Source organism: Fonsecaea pedrosoi (genome assembly GCF_000835455.1).
Source record: "Fonsecaea pedrosoi CBS 271.37 unplaced genomic scaffold supercont1.2, whole genome shotgun sequence".
Classification (NCBI taxonomy): domain Eukaryota; kingdom Fungi; phylum Ascomycota; class Eurotiomycetes; order Chaetothyriales; family Herpotrichiellaceae; genus Fonsecaea; species Fonsecaea pedrosoi.
In genome coordinates, this window is record NW_013550614.1 from 4,320,804 (window position 1) to 4,341,615 (window position 20,812).

Sequence of the window (20,812 nt, forward strand, 5' to 3'; positions counted from 1 at the left end):
CTATGCAAACACCCCCTCCAGGTGCCCCTAAGGGATATGGGGGCGCTATTTGGGGGCAAACATCTGTCTTAGTAACCCTGGGGGAATCTTTAGGCCCTTTCTGGGCGCCAATGATTGCCGGACACAGGCGGTGCTACCCTGACGGAAGTCGCCATCCGCTTACCTAGCACGCCTCGGAACCTGGTTCTGCTGTAACGAACAGACCGAGCTAGCGGAGATCTGCTTAAGCGCCTCTGCCCCTCCGCACTTTCTTCGCTCATCGCATCCCATTTCCATCTCATCCCATCTTCGATCATCGCGTTACTCCTCCGCTTGCAGCTTCATTTACGTACAGCCCTCGGCCACCACCACCCTGTCCATAAGGAAAGCAAACATCAAGCTCGTCAGGTTTCCTCGCCGTTCTTTTTAATCTCACATCTCCCTCTCTCCTCGTCCTCTTCTGCGACATCTTCTAGTACCTCTCGCGATGACAGTCACCTGATCTCCGGCATCGGCATGATTCCACAGACTCCTTCGCTGACTGTCCCTCCAGATAGTTCTGCGCAGCAGCTGTTGCAGCTCGGGAAGCCCTTCGTCGAGTTTCCCCGTTTCAGCATCCTCTCTCTACAGGCAGAGAAAGACCAGAACGGCAACCCTCTTCCCTTCTCTGAGTGGCTTACCAGACGCCTCCAACTAGGACAGCCTTTTGTCATTGCCGAATTTGACAAACTCGACACTTGGCCAGGCTCGGATCCTCATAATGGCGACCAGCCGAGTTTCAGCATCGAAAGGCTGATCGAACTGAGCACCAAGAAAAACATTCCCATTCGAAATTGCAGTACTGGTCGGGACTTGTCATTCACGCTCAAGAAGTTTGCCGACAGCGCCAGGCAGTCATTTCCCGAATTCCAGAACCTCTACGCCAGAGACTTACAATGTCCGCATGAATGGCTCGAACAATGTCGCCGGATCTTGCCCACAGAGGTTCAATGGGGTGGGCGATTGGATCTCTTCCAGTGGCTGCCACAGTGTGCGAGGAGTGAAGTCATGATGGCCTACGTTGGAAGCGAAGGGAGCAGCTCAGGGTTCCATCGATGCTTCTCGAGCACGGTCGCCTTGAACTTACTCGTCGAGTCGGACGACCGTCCAGTGGTGTGCATTGGCACTGACTTTGACTCGCAGAAGAAATATGACGCCTTCATATCTTCTCGTGGCGCATCACCCCATTTAGACTGGCTAAACCTGGGGTCGGAGGAGCTCTTGAAAGCCGACTTCCCCCTGTATGCCTACGATCAACGAGTCGGCGACCTTGTCGTCTTCCCTCCTGCCACGGCCCACCAGATTTGGAATCCTGCCACGCTTTCAGCCAAGCTTGTCTGGAACATCCTACATCCGCTGTCACTTGAGGTGGGGTTTGAATACGTCCAAGCACCTTTCAATCGCCTCTGCCATCCTGATGTGGCTCGAACCAGTCTCTCCCTGGCATGTGCTATGCTGTCTCTGGTCCAGGACAACCAGACAGTGAGGAGCTCTCCACTTCCGCTTCCGCCAGATCTACCTCTCCTCTCGCGCTTGTTTCGTCAAATGGTCCATGACGAATCCATAATCGACTCTGATCCTGTCACACCAGTGACTTTGGTGCCCATCCAGCAAGGGACAATTGCGACTTGTAACTTTTGCAGCACGGCTATCTGGAATCGGCACGTGCGATGTACTCAATGTGTCGATTTCGACCTCTGTCTCCTCTGTTATCTCAATGGCCGATCTTGTGATCATTCCCAATCCTACGCATGGGCAGAGCTGGTGTCGGCGGAACAATGCACGAGGGTTCTCAATCGGGCTCGCGAGATTCTAGGATTCCAGCCAGAAGAGCCGCGCACACTCGACAAGCGCAAGACCCTGGGGACGGCGGTCAATGATCTGATGCGCGCCAAAACCTCAACCACCAGTAGACTGTGCCATCTCTGCCGGATCGATCACCAAGAATGGAAAGGGCGGCGTTGCGACAAGTGTACTGCCTTTTTCTGTTATCGAGGCTTGTTCCGACATTTTGATGAGTATCCCTCGGAGGTTTTGCGGCACAAGGAGCTGTGGACTTGTCCCAAGTGCACAGAAACTTGCAACTGTCGATGTTGCCATTTTATAACAGCGTACGTCAAAAGCGAAAAGCCTGCGAGTAAGCGAAGAGTAAAAGCTGCCGACCCTCGTGGGAAGGTCATGGGCTTCGCAGACAATGTATTTGATCAAAAGCGTGGAGGGCGGCGAGAATCCAGCCACAGTGGCTTTGGGGCCGGACCTTTGCCCAGCGTCGCCCAGATCACAGGCAAGAAGCGTGCAATATCTACTTCAGCAGATCCTGGGCCAGCGACCCCGCTGAGAAAGATGGAGTTACCAACACCCGAACCTGACTTCTCCGGTAGCAGGCTGGCATTTTCGAGAGAAGGCTCCGAGTTTTTGACGGATGGGCCTTTCGGAGGCGTCAACGGGACGCGGCCCGCACTGCTGCCGAGTATGAAGACATTCCCCGACATGGTCAGTCCCACCGATGAGAGGCATTCCAGAGTGAGTAGCTCGCCTGGCATTGCATCTCTTGCCTCGGCAGCGATCGGCTCGAGTCGTATAACATCTAACATGCAGAACAATACTCTTCCACCGATGCTTGGACATCCTCCTGCTACCAATGGCATGTACCTCCCACAGCACACTTCCAACGGCAATTTTGGCACTCCGTCGTCTTCCGCCCCAACTGCATCTCCTACGAAGACTGTTACATGCTCGGACGAGACTGAAGCTCAAGCTGCTGCGCTGGACGTGTCCATAGCAGAAATGGAAGCGCAGCTGGTCAAACTCAAAAAGTATGAGGGAGAGTTCATCGCTTTGAATCTTGACGATAGTCGGAAGATGCTAGCAAGCCAAATGGCGGAGATAGAGGGCCAGATCAAGGGAAAGAAGTGGGAGAAGGGCCTCCTTCTTAGTGAGAGGTTGAAGAAGGAAGGATTTGGTGGGCTGGCGGCTGTGGTGCGCAGGGAAGTTGGGATCGGGTCTTGATGCTCGGGGTCCTCCAGCACGATGGACGTGGTGGCAGCTGTATCGAAGATATGTTCATGACTGCTTCACCTCTCTGCGTGCTGATCTTCGCTGATCATGCCACTGGGATGAGCCGGGCTTGGCAGGTCTCACAGGACGAAGTTGGTGCTTTCAAGCGTGGGGTCTGGGTATTCGGGATGATGAGCTCTGTTATATACCCAAGGAATGGATACTGTTGATAGGATAACGTACATGGCAAAAATTTCATGCACAGCTTGAAACATCAGTTTACCGCCGAGGCTTTCCAAACCGGAAGAATAGCGATGAGCTTATATACAGTGAGTGGTACACCCAAGGTTAGCAGGAATGTAGCTTCTCCCGATCTGGTGAGAAACAAAAATACCCAGATTATATTAGTCGAGGTATTTGCGAGATCCTTGCGAGGCACGTACGTAGGGTGTGGTGGGATCACGGGTTTTGCTGTCGTTGATGATCTGCACTGTGAAAGGGGTGGACGGGCGATCTTGGGGAACAGATAAGGCGTGAACATGTATCAAGGGAATGTGAATGTGGCACAAGGATCGTTCAAGTATACACTATACAGAAAATTCTCCATCTATCCACGTGCTCGTTTTAAAATTCCACGACATGGCGCTGCGTTCTATTCGATAATCATGCAGATCCTGGCGAGTCCTTTCCTCTTCTTCAGTGGCTTCTCGGCGTCGATGACCTCCTGCAAGCCCGTGTGCATGTCCACCTCCATCGGGTCCCACGCCCACTTGTCGCCCCAGAACACAATCCGATGCCCGAGGTACATGACGAAGAAGATGGGGATTCCGATGTAAGCGGTCAAGAATGAAGACGCCGACCACTTGCTGGGGAAGAAAACGGTAAAGCCGTTGATAAGGCAGAGGATTGTGAATGCCACCATGGCGATATAGGCTCCCCAAGGTTGAAGCCAGTTGCGATATATGGGCTCGATCCCTTGCGCCTTGCAGGCTTTTCGAAAGCGGAGAAAGACAATCATACAACATACCCAGCTCGTCATACCCCACGTGTTTGTGAGATTGACAAACCAGTTGAAGACCGTAGAGCCATTGGAGGCGACGTTGAGGTATGCAAGAGCGCAGAATAGTGACGAACAGCCGACCGCCATGTAAGGGACACCCCAGCGATTGCAGGCTTTGAAGACTCGCGGAGCGGAGCCTTGGACCGCAAGCGAATAAAGCGCGCGTGAGGAGATGTAGAGGAAGGAGTTGCCGGATGACCAGGCCGAGATAAGAATCACAGCGTTGACGATGGACGGGAGGGTGCCTATCCCGGCATTGGCGACGGCGACGACGAACGGCGAAGATTTGGCACCAGCCCCACCGTCAGTCAAGCGGGTGTCATCGCTGGGGCAGGTCAGACCGATGGCCAAGACACTGAGGACGTAAAAGATCACCAGGCGGTAAAAATACCGCTTGGAGGCAAGGGGTAGGTTGCGTCGTGGTGATTCCATCTCCCCGCCCGTCACGACCAAGAGTTCGGGAGCAAAGGTGAAGGGGAAGACAGACAGGACCAAGGTTTCCCAGAAGGAGACAAAGCGGCCTGTGTCGCCTCCGACGATGTAGGGATGTGCTGCGCCAGGATCGTGCCAGTATCTAAAACCTAGACGATCGTGGCTAGGTCCGCCACCCCAGAAGAGGATGAAACTGAGGATGAGGAGGCCAACCATCAAGATGACTTTGGTCCCGGCGAACCAGAACTCCGTCTCGCCATAGAATCTGACAGGGAGGAAGTTGAGAGCGATGATGACGACCAGCATGATTGTCATCCAGACGGCTATATTGACATTGTTGGGCCAGTAGTCGATGACCAGACCGGCGGCGGTAATTTCGTACGGGACGAGGATACCTAGGGCGTACCAGTAGAGGTAACCCAGCGCAAAGCCCATGGAGCGAGAAACGTATCGGTAGCCGTAATAAGACATGGTTCCACCGTGGACGGGGAGGTAGGCGGCCACTTCGGTGATGGCGGTAACGACGCAATATACCAGAAAGGTCATGATGACATAGGCCGCCAATATGAAGGCAGGACCACCGAGAGCCAGCGTTGCACCGGAACCGACGAAGAGACTGTTGGAGGTGGTATAAGTCAGCCCACGACCTCTGCAGTAGAGAGAGAATTGTCAGAAGTCCAACATACCCAGTACCAATAGTTCCGCCTAGAGCAATCATTTGAGCATGTCTGCTCTTGAGGCCACGGTGAGTGGTGGCATATCGTTCATCGAGCAAGTCGGCTGCAATAATTGACTCGACGACAGACGACTTTCGTCCGGTCAAGGAGGCATTGCGGCCCTTCTCATCGACGATACCTCGGCCTTTGACTGGTTCAATGCCCTTTTCAGGGTCGTACTCGACGTTGTCCGCCATACCCACGTCAAGGTTCTTGCGTACCCGGCACTGAGGCTTCCGGTTGATAAAGGTTCAAAGAGGCCCTTGTCACGAAGCGATGGCCTCTTGTTGTAGTGAGAAGCCAGAAGAGATGGAGGGGAAGAAGGGGGAAGAGGGCGGTGCATGGCCGGGGAGGAGGGTCCGGTCGACCTCTTTATAACTCGACAGGATCATCTGAGGTAGTGATAGCAGCAGAGGCATTTTGGTAGCAGTGCCAGGGATAAGGCTTCGAGCTGACTGCCCTGGAATGGATTAGGATCAAGACCCAACGCTCGTCTGTCAGTGGTTGTTGATAACGGAGAGTGGGAAGGGGAAGTCGAAGGCGAGATGTAAGACTGCGCTCTGGCGTCTTGGCTGCAAATCCCCCCCCAGTTGGTTTTTGCCTTGGCCACCCGCCGTCGACGCCCGTTGCCGCTACCATGCTCGTCGAGTCGTGTCTCCTGCGCAGAGTGTGGCAGAGCCTATTCTCTCCAACCTTCTCCCTTAATTGGGCCACCTGTGTCTCTTGTGCAGATGGGATGCAACATCGTGCTTCAGGCGTTGAAGTGCGTTGGGGCTCTGACGATAAGCACGGCTGAAAGGCATTCTTGTCCGCCCTGCCTCTCCAGAGATCTGATCGACAACCGGCTTCCACCAGTCCTTCTTGTGCAGTCTTGCCTCCTCCCGCTAAAAGAGCTTGTGTACGGATATCTGGCCTAATTGGAAACCTTCTAGTAGAAGCCACCACGTCGCACCGGAATACCCTCGTGTTTGCCATCGAGGCCACCGGCCTGAGTATTGGTTGGGGTATTGACCCCGAGAATCCACCGTCGATGAGGTTGCATATTCCAGAAAACGTTCCTCTCGAAGCGAGATCCGAGTCGACCACGAGACTGCTGATGCTGCATTGGCACTGGGTTCCTTCTATCTCCCCTGCAGTTTCAGGGTCGCCACGTGCCCAAGACCACACTGCTGGTAGCAGGTTCCGCTGTGATGGGCAGACCGAGATAATGTTGGCACGCTCGCTATTGTGACCAGGAGCAAGCCGGTTCGTCCTTGGAGAAGCGTCGGCAGATGTGTGTGAGCAACCTAGAGAGACTGGTCTGAGACTGGTCTGATAGGCGAAGGACGTGATCCTGGAGTCACTATCTCAGAGACAGTGCCCGTGGCCATAGAGAAGTTGGCTCGATATCTCTATCACCCCACGGTTTCCGAACTCAAATACGTTCCATGCTCAGAGAAGAAATTGTCAGCATGTGCTGAGACAGCATTATCACCTCCTCCTTCCGTGTTGAGATCAGCAGCCTTGCAGATCGTGCCACGCTGCAATCTTCGGGGGCGGATATGGACATGTGCGTCACTGTTCTCGACCGTTTCAAAGAGTCCCAGCATTCGAGATAACAGATTGTGGCTTGCATCGAGCGCACAAATCCATCCTTCCAGACCCATCGCACCTTTTTCTTGGCCTTTCCCCGCAAGGACTGCGCGGTCAATTATCTGGGCACGAGTACGAGAGGTCGGATACGTGACAGGTCTCACCGATGGAAAGGATCACGGTCGGATAGCTGCTATAGAAAAGAAGATCGGCCGCTTCAAGCTACATGCCTAGGGCTATTTGGGCCAATGAAAATCATTAATGCTGCGGCCCTCACCCGTCGACAAGAAGCTTTTGGCCCCGGACAAGCCCGCTAGCTTTGGACCTTGTTGGCTCGTCAGGCTGTTCAACTGTTTCTTAATAGATGGAAGTGGTTTCATTGATTTCGGCTGCAAGGGCAAGATCGTTTCGTACCGAAGGGGATAGCGAGAGCACCAGCCATGTTGACGGAAGGTGAGTGAACCGAAGTTCATGGCTACCAGCCCCAGAGTCAATATTGAGGCTGAAGTGCAGGATTGACAACACTTGGAGCTCCCATTGGAATCTGGGTTGTGCTTGGTTTAATGCTATGCATCGCCTCCGGTTCCTTCTTACATTCTGCGAAGCTGAGGAGAGTCCCCGGTCCATGGCTGTATGCAGCAACAAGATTTAGGCTGGCTTTCGATGCCTGGCAGGCACGCTCTATACATACCGTGAACCAGCTACACCAAAAGTACGGACCTGTGGTGCGAATTGGACCAAATGAGGTCTCCTTCAATAGTCTGTCTGCGCTGCGGACGATATATGGTGCCGGCAGTGGCTTTGAGCGGACTTCCTTCTACCAAATGTTCGATGTTTATGGCCGCCCAAACCTCTTCACGTTTGCTTCAGGAAAGCAGCATCGCGAACGAAAAAAACTGATTAGCCACATCTACGCAAACCAGAGTGTGCTTGGCTTTGATGCCGCACAGCTGGTCAAGAGGAAAGTGACAGGGTTTCTGACACTTTTGGAGCGAGAGCCCGCTCTTGGGAAGGAGATCTTTACGAGTTTACATTACTTCTCCTTTGACGCCATATCCGAATTCGTGTATGGTCTGGATCACGGAGGAACGACTGCTTTATCGGGATCCAAACAGTCCCGAGAGCTGATTCAAGACATCCTCAACCCGGCTCGTAGGAGATTGGCATGGTTCACCGTTTACTTTCCTTCTTACACAAAGTGGATAACGACCCGCACAGGTCTGCTGGAGAGATTGCTGACTTCGACGGGCCTGATGCCTATGCGGAAACCTTTCACATATTCGGGAATCCGTCAGCATGCATTAAAGGCATTCTACAGTTTCAAAAATGCACCAGCTGCCGTGCAAGCAAAGGCTGCCGAAAGCACAGTTATTGGCCGCCTTTTCAAGGTGCGAGAAGCTGCCGACCTGTCTGACTTGGACATTGCATCCGAATGCGCCGACCACCTCCTAGCCGGCATTGATACGACTTCAGACTCCCTCATGTTCATGATCTGGGCACTCTCGCTACCTCAACACGAGAAATACCAAGTCAAGCTGAGGGAGGAGCTGTCGCACATCTCCGTGGATGGCCAGGGGATTCCAGAGCCCAAGGACTTGACCCATTTACCCTACCTGAACGCGGTCGTACGAGAGTCTTTGCGGCTGTATGCTCCTTTGCCTACCTTTGAGCCGCGGTCTTCGCCAGTCGATATGATAATCGATGGCTATGAGATTCCTGCAGGCACCATCGTGGGTATGTCACCATATTGTCTACACCGGGACGAGACCGCCTATCCTTGTCCACTGGCCTTTAAGCCAGAAAGATGGCTCACATCTTCCGGCACACTCATCCCAGAATCAGACCTCAGGAATCGATATTTCTGGGCCTTTTCTAGTGGTGCACGAATGTGTATCGGGATGCATCTAGCTAACGCAGAAATGCTCACCTTGCTGGCTGCGTTGTATCGGAAGTACAAGACATCTGCAGAACATCCCGACACGTCGCCTGGTATCACGAGCCGCTTTGAAATTTTCTCCGACGAGACGATGCCCAAAATGGTGGAACATCAGTGTCTGATTGATTTTGCGAGGCTAGAGCCAGATGATTGATTGGAAACAGAACATAAGAGGTTCGAATTTTCATCGAACGTGAACGCGGAGCATATTTCTGCGCAGGAGCAAATGTAAGTGTTCTTACTCTCGCAAAGGCCTTTAGCACCAAAGCCAACGGGCTAAGACGCGGACCAGGCGAAACTCCAATACTCATGCGTCAAGCCGTGGTTATGCAACCCTATTAGACCCCCGGTCCTGCTAACTCAAGATTGTCCCTGAAGCCACGTCGCACAAGCGCGAAAAATCTGCCGGAAGCACGACAATTGGCATATTCAACTCGTACGTGCAGATTGGAGGGTCTGGCAGACATGCTTCACAAGATTCTACCGCAACCCCCTCTTGTGATCACGGAAAGGTGACCCTACCTTAAATATCCTCTCGGAGAACGATTCACTTCTTGCATGAACACCTGTTTGCACATCTGCGAATGGCCTTTGCTGACAGCCCAGTGATTGTGCCGTGCGTACCTGATCGCGAAGATGTGCATGACTGAGATTTGGAGTTATCGCGAATGCGGATGTTTCTACAATCACGAGGTTCTGTGCCAGCCTTACCGAAGTGCTCAGACGCCGTGCCCTGCACCAATATCACAATGCCCTCCAGAAAAGTGGTTCGAAGAGACTGCGGTGGTTCCAGGAACCTCTCGACTACTCTCAAGGCCACGAGGGATGCCCTTTGAACCTGGAGACTGCCCATTCCACCGAGTTGTTGAGAGGTCATTCCTCAATCAAATCTGTGAAGACTGCCTGCTGGCAGAACTCGGAAGTCTGCCAGCCCGTCTCACTAGTATTAATGCTGGAGATGCCCAACCCGACAGGCCAAGCAATAGAGAAGGACTGATTTGGGACAGCGAGGTGAAGATCGAGATCGAGGATCCAGGTTGTGGGTTCTCAGCAAGCCCACATGTGCTGGACGCGTCAGTACAGGACCAAGAAGTATCGGATGATGACTGGAGGATTCTCGAAAGCCACGTTGAGGTCACTATCGAAGACGAGCATCAAGATATTATCACCGGAAGAACCACTTCTCCAGAGATAGCAGTACAACAACGAAACGATCAACAAAAATCATCGTCAATACAAATCTCTCGCCCTTGCAGTCCCCAGGTTGAGGAGTGCCCTCCAAATACTGTAGCCTTCGGAAGCAAGAGATATGGACGTGTCATCCAGAAAAACAAGACTGTCGGCTTTGATGGTGTGGATAGCGATAGTGGCGTCGACCTAGGGCGTTCACGTCGCGGTCCTCCACCACTATTTTGGGGGAGGTCTTTGATGTGTTCGAATTCCCGCAACGCTCGAATATGCGAGCCCGATGCAGACAGCAGTGCAATACCAACAAGAACAAGACTTGGTTTTAGAGACCTGCCGAAATTGCAAAGCCTAAAAGGCCTCTCGACGTCTTTGCGCATGACACCGAGGTCATTTGCAGCGGCCCCAGGCAACTGTGGAAATTCACGAACGGGTTCAGCATCTTCATCAAGCTCAACAGGGACAACCTCCAAGAAACATTTCCAAAACAATCACAACCGGAAAGATACACCTCGTGCAGAAAAAATGAGTGAGACCATGTTGGCGGGGATTGAGCAACTTCCCGATGATGTCCAGAACATTCGAATCCGTGGAACGCAGGATACACTGGCCATTCCGCCTCGGAAGTCGAGCTTGAAGAATTTTGCCCTCTTTCTCATGGATGATTTCGGACGGACAAAGGCGAGGGTGCAGCCGCGATCAGGCTGCCAATCAAGGAGCCTTACCCCTAGTCCAACTACCTCATGGTTACGCCAACCAGCTGAATCCAGCGAAGAGACAATCTCAACCGCTCCAAGTTCAGTCTCGCCTTCTGGAACTACTTTTGACTCTGCTCCCAGGACTAGCGGCGTGCATACGGATAGCGCAGAAGGTATGAGAGTCGAGAAAGGCTTCCTGATACCGAGCATCCCCAAATCGTCGACCATGAATACTATGCGAGCAATTATCGATGGATGCATCGACCTAGATGTCGCGATTAACAATCAGAAAGAGGCTGTACGCCGTCCGCCCCTTTTAGGCAAGGAGGAAGATGGATACCAAGGTGGGTGGATAGGTGATCCTGGCAGATGTGAGATCCATATGCTTGAGGATTCTCCACAACAAAAGCAGTTGTCTCACAGGGAGCGTACTGAAGAGGGACCTTGGAGCACAGAGTCCGTCCAACATTTCCCACCACACTAGGACTGCTGTTTTGAGCCTTTTGTACTGCTCGACCCGTCCTCTGGAGTTTCATCTCCGAAGACCGACTGACTGGTGCTTCGATCAGTAGTCGGAAGAGACGAGCGATTGAAGGGATTAAATTCACGATGCGCTCAACGACAAGAGACGTCTTGGATCAAGGGACAGAAAGGGCGAAGGGAAGGCGAGGCTAGCGTAGCAACTTGTCTCGAAATGTTTGATTACACGTGTTCTAGACAGTTCTGGGGTTTCTGAGTCTGCTCCTACCCTTAACTATGATAGCAAACGACTGCACGTATGTATTGAGCGATCGATATTCGGCCACCCATGGAGGCTTGTCAGGGGTAAAGATCTTGATCGTATTCGTAGGTGTGGTTAGACTGACGTGAGTCACAGACGGCGCTGGCATGGCTGGCACGAGCAGCGAGTCTTCGTGGACCATGCAAAGTGACAAAGATGATAAGAGATGAAACAAGTGTGCGCAAGGGGCCAGAATGTACGTGGTCAAATGAAAACGCCGCGAGAAGAGAACATGCCCAGAAGGGCCCGTCACGTGAGACCATCCCACTGTGTACGAAAGAGAAACATTTGGAGTTCGGTGGGTGGAGAGCGAGAATCGCAGGCCAAAATTATTGTTTCCTTGTTCAATTCACCACACAACTGACACCTAACATCCTTTTGGTCGACATCATAAAGCGATCGAGTGCTGTCTGACTGCTCAGAAGCTCTTGTTTTCAGAGTTTCTGTTTGATAAGGAGCCCACTGTCGACATCCCGCCGTTTCTCAATTTCCCGCTCGAAGTCAATCCCTCTCGAAGATCGTCCCACGCGCGTGCAGGCGGACATTCCAATCCTCGATCAACACATATCATTGTCTCTTGCGAACAATCTCCCTCTCTTGCATGTCCTAGACCAGATCCTCCAAAATGTCTGTTCTCCCTGCCGAGGTGCAGGGAGCCTTGACCCAGCTCCTGCACGCCCTTTCATCGCCCGACAACACTCTCCGCAGTCAAGCGGAAGAGCAGCTCAACAATGACTGGACTCCCAACCGTCCCGAGGTGTTGTTGATGGGCCTGGCCGAACAACTCCAAGCCGCGCCAGACTCGTCGGTATGTCAAGATCTCAGAGGAGGTTCAAGGGTAGAGAGTTGCTAAATTGTTCCGCTAGACACGTTCCTTCGCTGCGGTGTTGTTTCGCAAACAAGCCTCAAAACAACGCAAAATTCCCCCCAGCGCCGAATCTAGGGAATTGTTTTGGTCCCTCAGCGCCGAGGCTAAAACGGCCATTCGGTCAAAATTGCTGGAGGGTCTAGCAAGGGAACAAGTCAACCAAGTCAGGAATAAAATCGGAGATGCAATCGCAGAGATTGCACGACAATATGTGGATGCCGGTAGGGATCGACTGACTCCTGCTCCCTCTTTCTGCCCTGGCTGATATACTATGGAGGCACGAACGAAAACTGGGTGGAACTACTGCATGCGCTGTTCCAAGCGAGCCAGTCAAGTGACGCCGGCATGCGTGAATGTTCATTCAGAATATTCTCCACGACGCCTGGCATAATTGAGAGAGAGCACGAAGGCGCCGTTCAGGAGGTCTTTCTCAAAGGCTTCAAGGACAGCAGTGTCGAGGTGAGACTACGGTACAACGGAGTTTGGACGACGAATATTGACTCGATCCAGGTCCGCCTGTCAGCAATTGAAGCATTCGCCTCGTTCTTTCATTCGGTCACAAAAAAGACCCAGCCAAAGTACTATCCTTTGATACCAGAAATCCTCAACATTCTACCACCTCTCAAAGAAGCTGGAGACACCGACAATCTATCAAAGGCATTTGTCTCGCTTATTGAACTCGCCGAAATATGCCCCAAAATGTTCAAGGGTCTTTTCAACAATCTAGTCAAGTTTAGCATCTCAGTCATCCAAGAAAAAGAACTAGGCGATCAAACGCGGCAGAACGCTTTGGAGTTGATGGCTACTTTCGCCGAATGGGCGCCAGCCATGTGCAAGAAAGATCCCTCATATGTGAACGATATGGTTACGCAATGTCTTAGCTTGATGACTGACATTGGAATCGACGATGACGATGCCACGGAGTGGAACGCGACCGAGGATCTTGATAATGAAGAAAACGACCTGAACCACGTCGCAGGCGAGCAGTGCATGGACCGTTTGGCTAATAAGCTAGGAGGACAAGTGATGCTTCCTGCAACATTCACATGGCTCCCGAGAATGATGCATTCTTCATCGTGGAGAGATCGACACGCCGCTCTGATGGCCATTTCGGCAATTTCTGAGGGCTGTCGAGATCTTATGATCGGCGAATTGGACAAGGTCCTCGAACTGGTTGTGCCATCCTTGAGAGATCCTCATCCACGAGTGAGATTTGCTGGATGCAATGCCCTTGGCCAGATGAGCACCGACTTTGCTGGGCCCATGCAGGAAAAGTATCACCAGGTGGTGCTGACAAACATCATTCCCGTCCTCGAAGCGCCCGAACCGCGAGTACAAGCACATGCAGCTGCGGCGCTGGTCAACTTCTGTGAAGAGGCGGAGAAGGCAATCTTGGAACCGTACCTGGATCAACTACTCGGACATCTCCTGCAGCTCTTACAATCTCCAAAGCGGTACGTTCAGGAGCAAGCACTATCAACTATCGCCACGATTGCCGATTCGGCCGAGAGTGCCTTCGTTCGCTACTACGATACCTTGATGCCTCTTCTCTTCAACGTCCTGCAAGCCGAACAGTCGAAAGAGTATCGATTGCTCCGCGCAAAAGCCATGGAGTGCGCGACACTCATCGCCCTGGCTGTGGGCAAGGAGAAGATGGGTCAAGATGGCATCACGCTCGTCCAGATCCTCGGCAACATTCAGCAAAACATCACGGATGATGACGACCCACAGTCACAGTATCTTTTACATTGCTGGGGACGTATGTGCAGGGTTCTAGCCTCTGATTTTGTCCCTTATCTTCCTGGAGTTATGCCACCCTTGTTAGAGCTTGCGGCCGCCAAAGCAGATATCCAGCTGATAGACAGCGAGGATGAAGTGCTCGAAGAGGAGGGATGGGAGTTGGTGCCATTGAAGGGAAAAGTTATCGGCATCAAGACATCCACGCTCGAGGATAAACACACGGCGATCGAACTCATCACGATCTACGCACAGATTCTGGAAGCAGATTTCGAGCCGTATGTGGCCGATATCACGGAACGAATCGCCCTGCCTGGATTGTCGTTCTTCTTCCACGATCCCGTTCGGGTGGCGTCTGCCAAATTGATCCCGCAGTTACTCAACTCGATCAAAAAGCGATACGGCGAGCAGTCGCCACAATTGAACGAAATCTGGACCAAGTGTTCCGAGAAGGAGATTGAAATCCTGAGTGCTGAACCTTCAATCGACACCTTAGCAGAAATGTTCCAATGTTTCTACGAGAGTGTCGAAGTGGTAGGCAAGGGCTGCTTGACGCAACACCACATGGAGCAATTCGTGCAATCGGTCAAGTCGACGCTGGAAGAGTTCCAGAAACGCGTCCAAGAGCGCGCTGAAGAAAAGGCCGAATCTGCTGCTGTCAATCAGGGCCCGGATGCCGATGAGGAAGATTCCTTGTCGGTACAGTACGCCATTGAGGACGACCAGACGCTCCTCTCAGACATGAACAAAGCCTTCCACACCATCTTCAAGAATATGGGCGTTGCATTCCTCCCAGCGTGGCAGCAGCTCATGCCCTTTTATGACGCGTTTGTCACCAACCCGGATCCTATGCAGCGGCAGTGGGCTATCTGCATCTTTGACGATGTATTGGAGTTCTGCGGGTCACAGTCGTACCAGTTTTCTGACCACATCATGCAACCCCTGATTAACGGTATGAGGGACGAAAATGCCAATAATCGACAAGCAGCCGCCTACGGGGTGGGCATCGCCGGACAAAAGGGTGGAGAGCAATGGAGTGACTTTGTGGCCGCGAGTATCGACACTCTGTTACAGATCACGCGGGTCCCCAACGCAAGGAGCGATGACGATGTTTTTGCAACAGAGAATGCTTGTGCTGCAATTGCAAAGATTCTGCACTTTAACGCAGGCAAGGTGGTCAATCCGCAGTCGGTCGTGGAGCAATGGCTCGACACGCTGCCTGTGGTCAATGACGAAGAAGCGGCCCCCTATGCGTACAGTTTTGTTGCGCAGTTGATTGATCAGTAAGTTGCATGATCCCGCGAGTGAATTGGCCGAAATGTCTTGTTCGTGTCTTTGACCTTTTCTCTGCAGACAAAACCCAGCAGTTTTTGCGAAGGCGGCCCAAGTTTTCCACCACATCGCGCTTGCTCTTGAAGCGGAGATGATCCAGGGTGCCACAGCGAAGAAGATCGTTGAGAGTGCCAAGGTGCTCGTTGGCAAGACGGGGATCAACGCCGAGCAGGTTCTACAAGGCCTCAGCGAAGACGGGCAGCGGACCGTGAGGAGTTATTTTGCATAATACGACAAGTCTAGGCTGGGAGAAGCGAATGAGATTGGAAAGACACGTGGAGGTTGTCGTCTGCTCTGCCGGCTTTCGCTCTAAGCGAGAAGAGGAGCGACACAGGGGCCGACACAGAGTATCAGAGGCAACATGGATGAGATGATCAGGAGAGGAGGAGAAGAGGAGAGGGAATAGCACGACACGAGGAGGAGGGCAAGAGGAAGAAGAAGAACAGAACAAAGAGGGAACGAAACAATGAATGAAACGCCAATCTCTCTCATGTTGCTGTTGCTGCTGATGATGGCTGATTGCTGATTGCTGGTTCATATTAGAAGTGGATGTGATATCAAAGTCGTTTAGGCCTCTTGGTTTTTGCCTCTCTCTCTCTCTATCTGTGTCCCCATCATGATCACAGATGGATGTCACTGACACCCTACCTACCTAGTACATCCTTATATCCTTATAGTCTACTCCCATACTCAGCTACCCACCCCCTCCCCCCCCCCTCTCTCATTCTAATGCCATAATGCCCATAACGTCACTGGTCAAGTGCAAGCAAAAACTAGAATAAACAAAACAGGTAACTAAGTTAGATGAGATTGAGATCCAAGCCAAATAAGTGGCACTTCACTAATGTATGTCAATACCCTGCACTCGCTCCACTCATTTCCATCCGTATTACTCATGTTCACTCATATTATGTATGTGATGTGTATGATGCGTATGATGCGTATGGTGTGTATGATGTGTATGATGTGTATACTCGGTATGTAGAAACCACACGTCCTAGTAAACAACGGACAAAATGTGCCTCGAACTTGCGGACTTGTACATACTCACCCAAGGGCCTCCTGGAGCTTTTGAGCCTGTGAGCCTTTGAGCCTTTGAGCCTTTGAGCCTCAGAGCCTCAGAGCCTCAGCTTCAGATAAGCAAGAATATGGATGCACAGGTGAGACAAGGTGTAAAAAAAAAGTAAGTGTATATACAAGAAAACGCCATTCACCTCTTTCGGTTTCTTAACAATCATCGCCCTGGCGGCACGAGACTGGCTTTTCCCCCATGCTTCGATCGATTTTGGTATTCCCCCGCCCACCCAGTCCTTCGATTTGAATGAAGCATTGCTCAGATGAAAGCCTCCCTTCTGGTCGTTGTGAAATAAAAGCATGCCTCCCTTCCTCTCCTCCTCATCCTGGTCCACTTCCAAAGTCCTGGGTATAATAAAAAGGCGTCTCGTACCGTCAAAATCAAAGGAGTATTGTCATCCGTCGCACCCCAACAAATCATTCTATACCCAATATCACGCAATGTACCATGGCCATCGTGCACGGCAACCAACATCCCCTCCTGTGATTAATCCCATGACCAGTTCGATCCCAAACCAGGTCATGCACATCATAAGCTTTCAGGGCTCATCATGCTTGCATCGCCGTCTCCAATCACACCATGCACTTTTTCGACACCATTAACCTGGGGCATCTCGCCGTTGACACCATCCATCATATCCAAAGCATCCACAGCCGGAGGTAGTGTGTTTCCGTCTTGATTCTTGTCATTACCCGGACCTTTGGGAACCTCAGTCGTCGAAGTTTTCGCTTTCAGCACAGGCTTCTGCTTCTTCTCAGGGCTCCCATCCCCACCGGGACCTGGTGATGACGGAGTGGCGTTTCCAATGCCATTGACCATTGGGCTATCGTCAACCACCCCGTTGGCGACGACCGACTTTCTCTTGCCTTTGTCACCCGGTGTGGCGCTTCCCACCGCACCTGTAGCAGCCTTTGCAGCATTCGCGGCATTCTTGTTAGCTGCCGCCTTTTTCTGGGGGCTGTTGTTGTTCTTGAGCGTGCCCTCTCCAATCTTCCCGGATGCTGGAATTCGCGCCCTCCCATGGCCAGGCCTTTGCTTTGGTGGCAGTTCCAGATCCTCCACCAGGGGGCGCTCGCCGTTATCGTGCAAACGTTTCTTGAGCCATTCCCTGATGATACCAATCTGTTCCTCCACATTCTCGACGGTGATCTTGGGCCAACGGGGCGGTTCCACGAACATCTTCTCCGCCGACTCTGCCGAGTTATCTTGCTGGTTGCTGAGCCCGAGACGGTTCTGAAGAATGTGGAATGGTACTGTAAGACTGGCCATTCCGAACTCCTTATCGAGTCCCAGTTCGCGGAAGCCGAAGAAGTCTTCGTCAAGATCACCTGCAAAGTCTCCGCCGACGTACTGCTCTCCACCATCTGCAAATGATCCTTGTCCATGAGCAGTTTCGTCGGTCAACGCTGGTCGAAGGAGGTCGGCGAGATGTCCTTTCATTCGCTCATGCATCATGGTGAGTTTACTGGCCGTCCTATCGATATCTTCTCGTGCATACACGTCCAGGTCATTAAGAGATATACCGCCTGTGTGCAGAGAGTGGAGGATTGCCTCCTCCGTGGTATATGGAGGCTTGTACACCACCTTGCTGTCCTCACCCTGGGCCGCGGGAACGGTAGTCGGCACGGAAATCTTATAGTCTTCTCTGTAGTTCACCAGGGTCGAGCAAAGTCGCTGGAAGAAGTCCGCTGCCAGGTCCGTCATCGCATCGATCGCCGACGGCTGAAACTCTTCGAACCCTGCGTGGAAGAAAATCTCCCCTATTGACCGTTGGAAGGCCGCCTTACAGACCCACGGAGCCATGACAGGCCCATCATCGGACATGACATGGTTTGGAATATCTGCCTCGACGAATGGTTCTGGTTGGTACTTCTGGAACTGGTTTTGATAGGTCTGCGACTGGAGTTGCATCTGCTTGACAACGCTGATCTTCGAAACCACCTTCCGCGTGTCTTGCATTTGTCGCATGTTGTTCTCGATCGTTTTAGCTAGCTTGCCGCGCGGAGCCACGAATTGCCCAGGAGGATACAACCGGAGAAACTCCTCGGCGTGTTCGATGACATATCCTTCAGAGTCTTGGTCCCATCTCAGTCGGGGGTTGATGTCAGGTATGGCCGAGAGCGAATCGTAATAGTCAGGGAGCATATTCTCCTCCTCGACTTCCATTCCCTCGGCGAGGGTTTGGCCATGAATTTCAACCCTGTTGTCCCGGTCAGATGCCTCAGCCCCAAGATCGGCAGCATCTTGGCCCGCAGCTTCTCGTTGCATACGCTGCCACCTGCGCATGCCAGCCTTACTTCGCAGTAATGCTGTCTCCTCGGCATTCAACTTGTCTCCACGGAAAAGCTTGTGTCGCGCGGCCGCGAGCATCGCGCGATCCTTCTTCGTCTTCTGTTTCCAGAGCTTATATTCCTCATCTTCATATTCAGGTATCGGTGCTGATGAAGGCAGTGCGGGTAAATCCAAATCCATTGCTTCACTTCCGCCTCCTGCAACACTACCAGGCCCAGGCGCGCCGATAGGGGTCAAAAGTCCTGGTGGAGGCGTCGACTGGCCTTGACTCCCGTCGACCTCAGATTCCGCTCGGATGCCATTTTGAACGGAGCTCAGTGACTGTAACACGGGCTTCGTCTCTGGGATGGGGGTCGTTTCAGGCGGAGCTTTTCGGGCGGCTGCACCCCCTTTCTTTGCACTTTTCTTGGGTGCTTTACGTCCTCGCGATGACATGATGGGTTCATCGTCACTTTCCTCAGCGCCATCGTCGAGATCACCTTGTTGCCGCCTTTCTTCAGCCTCGACCTCTGCTCGGTCTCTGATGACGATATCCGGAATCAGAGGTACAAGCTTGTCAGTCTCTTTTTGCATGAAGAGAGCGTGCTTTCGGAATAGATGGTCAGGATTGCTATTGAACTTGAGGCAGTTCTTCCAAATCTGATTGAGGTCATCCACGAATTCCTTCTTGGACTTGTAAGCAAATTGCTTAAGTTTCTTGGTCATGGTACCAAGATCCATGGGATGCTTGATGACGAGGTGATAGTCAGGGGCATCCTTCTTTTTGACGGGGTTAAGGAATGGCGTCGAGTGCTCTGTATGAGCCTTCAACTCGGTCAAGACTTTCTCCGCAGCCTCGTAGAGTTCTTCCTGCCCGATTTTGTCTTCACTTGCCCATTTGCTTCGGTTCTTGCGCACCTCGCTCATCAGAGCGCGCAGCTCCGACTCGGTGGCATGGACTAAGTTGCGATGTTCATCTAGACGCGCAATGAGGTTCTTAAGCGTCAGGCTTGATGCGCCGAGATTGGCCTTGCTCAGACTACCTTGCTGCATAGCAGCATTCTGTCGGTTAGCATGACCTTCTGCTTCTGCTTCGGCTCGGCGCTCTGCCTCGTCCAGGCGTTGCTGGTCCAACATCGCATCTCTGTCATTTTCAAGCGTGAAGAACATCGTGCGCGACAGGGTTTTGACAGTCTCGATTTCCTTGCGCTTCGCCTCTTCCAGCTTCTTGCGAGCATCCTCGGCATCTTCCTTCTGTTTGTTCTGTCCCGTTTTAAGAGCGGTCTTTGCCGAGTCGGAGGGAATGCTTGGGGGCGGAGCGGGCCTTGGGGTCGGCGACGAGGTGGCGTCGGCGATGATATGCATCTTGTTCGGGTTGTTTTTGACCGAGGACGCGTTGGCCGCATCGGCGTCCAATTGCTCGTCGTCGTCGTCATCGTCATAATCATCGTAGTCGTCGTCATCCAATTTGCGCTTTTTTGATATAGGAGCAGGGGGCGGAGCGGACGATGCAGCGGCATCGGGTGCAGATTCGAGGAGAGAAGCGGCAGCAAGAGTGCGCCTTTGAGGAACTACAACTTGGCCGACATCATTGAACAGTGTCGCGAGTTTGTTCTCGGCATCTTGGAAGAGTGCGCGAAACCGGACAATCTGGGGATCTTCGTCGATGCTGGGCTCTGGCTCCGCAGCTTGGCCGGACTGGGAACCGCTCCCCAAACTGCGCAATTTGAACGAACTCGGCGTGTGTGGTCGGGATGGCGCGCGGAGCAGACCATTTAGAGTATCTCTGTGTAGAGAGTGTAGAAGAGGTTCATCGTCTGGTGGTTTCTGACTGTTTGGGGGCGGCCATGATAGGGACATGGCCGTGCCAACCCCGACTGCGGCGAGGCGAGGGGCGTAACTCCTCCAGTTTGAAAAGGAAGCCTCAGCGCCGACGAGGCAATCGTGGGAATCGGCCAAAAATCGACGAGGCGGTACAGAGGGGTGCGTAGGCGCTCCCGCACATTAATTGAGAAGTATTTGCGCTGAATGGGTGGTGCTGTTGATAAAAATTGATGTCGACTGTTGATGCGATTACGCAGAGGCGAGGCTTGAGGTTGAAAGAAACGTTACAAACTGCGGTTGGGATTGAGTG

The 20,812-nt window shown here is 52.5% G+C and overlaps 6 protein-coding genes across 6 annotated transcripts; 4 read left to right on the plus strand and 2 right to left on the minus strand.

Moving 5' to 3' along the window:
* Nucleotides 1-387: 387 nt before the first annotated feature.
* Nucleotides 388-3,027, plus strand: Z517_03529 (uncharacterized protein; the record flags this gene model as incomplete). Its single annotated transcript, XM_013432633.1, has 1 exon — nt 388-3,027. A coding segment is annotated over one exon (2,640 nt), but the record flags the coding sequence as incomplete, so codon positions are not given.
* Nucleotides 3,028-3,667: 640 nt separating this feature from the next.
* Z517_03530 (uncharacterized protein) lies at nt 3,668-5,420 on the minus strand (the record flags this gene model as incomplete). Its single annotated transcript, XM_013432634.1, has 2 exons — nt 3,668-5,123; nt 5,194-5,420. 2 exons carry the CDS (start codon nt 5,418-5,420, stop codon nt 3,668-3,670), a joined length of 1,683 nt encoding a protein of 560 aa, XP_013288088.1.
* A 1,815-nt stretch (nt 5,421-7,235) lies between these two features.
* Z517_03531 (uncharacterized protein) lies at nt 7,236-8,885 on the plus strand (the record flags this gene model as incomplete). The annotated part of the gene is made up of 2 exons (XM_013432635.1): nt 7,236-7,248; nt 7,309-8,885. The coding sequence occupies 2 exons, from the start codon at nt 7,236-7,238 to the stop codon at nt 8,883-8,885; spliced, it is 1,590 nt and encodes a 529-aa protein (XP_013288089.1).
* A 671-nt stretch (nt 8,886-9,556) lies between these two features.
* Z517_03532 (uncharacterized protein) lies at nt 9,557-11,098 on the plus strand (the record flags this gene model as incomplete). The annotated part of the gene is made up of 1 exon (XM_013432636.1): nt 9,557-11,098. One exon carries the CDS (start codon nt 9,557-9,559, stop codon nt 11,096-11,098), a length of 1,542 nt encoding a protein of 513 aa, XP_013288090.1.
* A 922-nt stretch (nt 11,099-12,020) lies between these two features.
* On the plus strand, nt 12,021-15,561 carry Z517_03533 (uncharacterized protein; the record flags this gene model as incomplete). Its single annotated transcript, XM_013432637.1, has 5 exons — nt 12,021-12,203; nt 12,262-12,484; nt 12,541-12,722; nt 12,774-15,283; nt 15,354-15,561. The coding sequence occupies 5 exons, from the start codon at nt 12,021-12,023 to the stop codon at nt 15,559-15,561; spliced, it is 3,306 nt and encodes a 1,101-aa protein (XP_013288091.1).
* A 1,374-nt stretch (nt 15,562-16,935) lies between these two features.
* On the minus strand, nt 16,936-20,538 carry Z517_03534 (uncharacterized protein; the record flags this gene model as incomplete). Its single annotated transcript, XM_013432638.1, has 1 exon — nt 16,936-20,538. The coding sequence occupies one exon, from the start codon at nt 20,536-20,538 to the stop codon at nt 16,936-16,938; it is 3,603 nt and encodes a 1,200-aa protein (XP_013288092.1).
* Between the last annotated feature and the right edge of the window lie 274 nt (nt 20,539-20,812).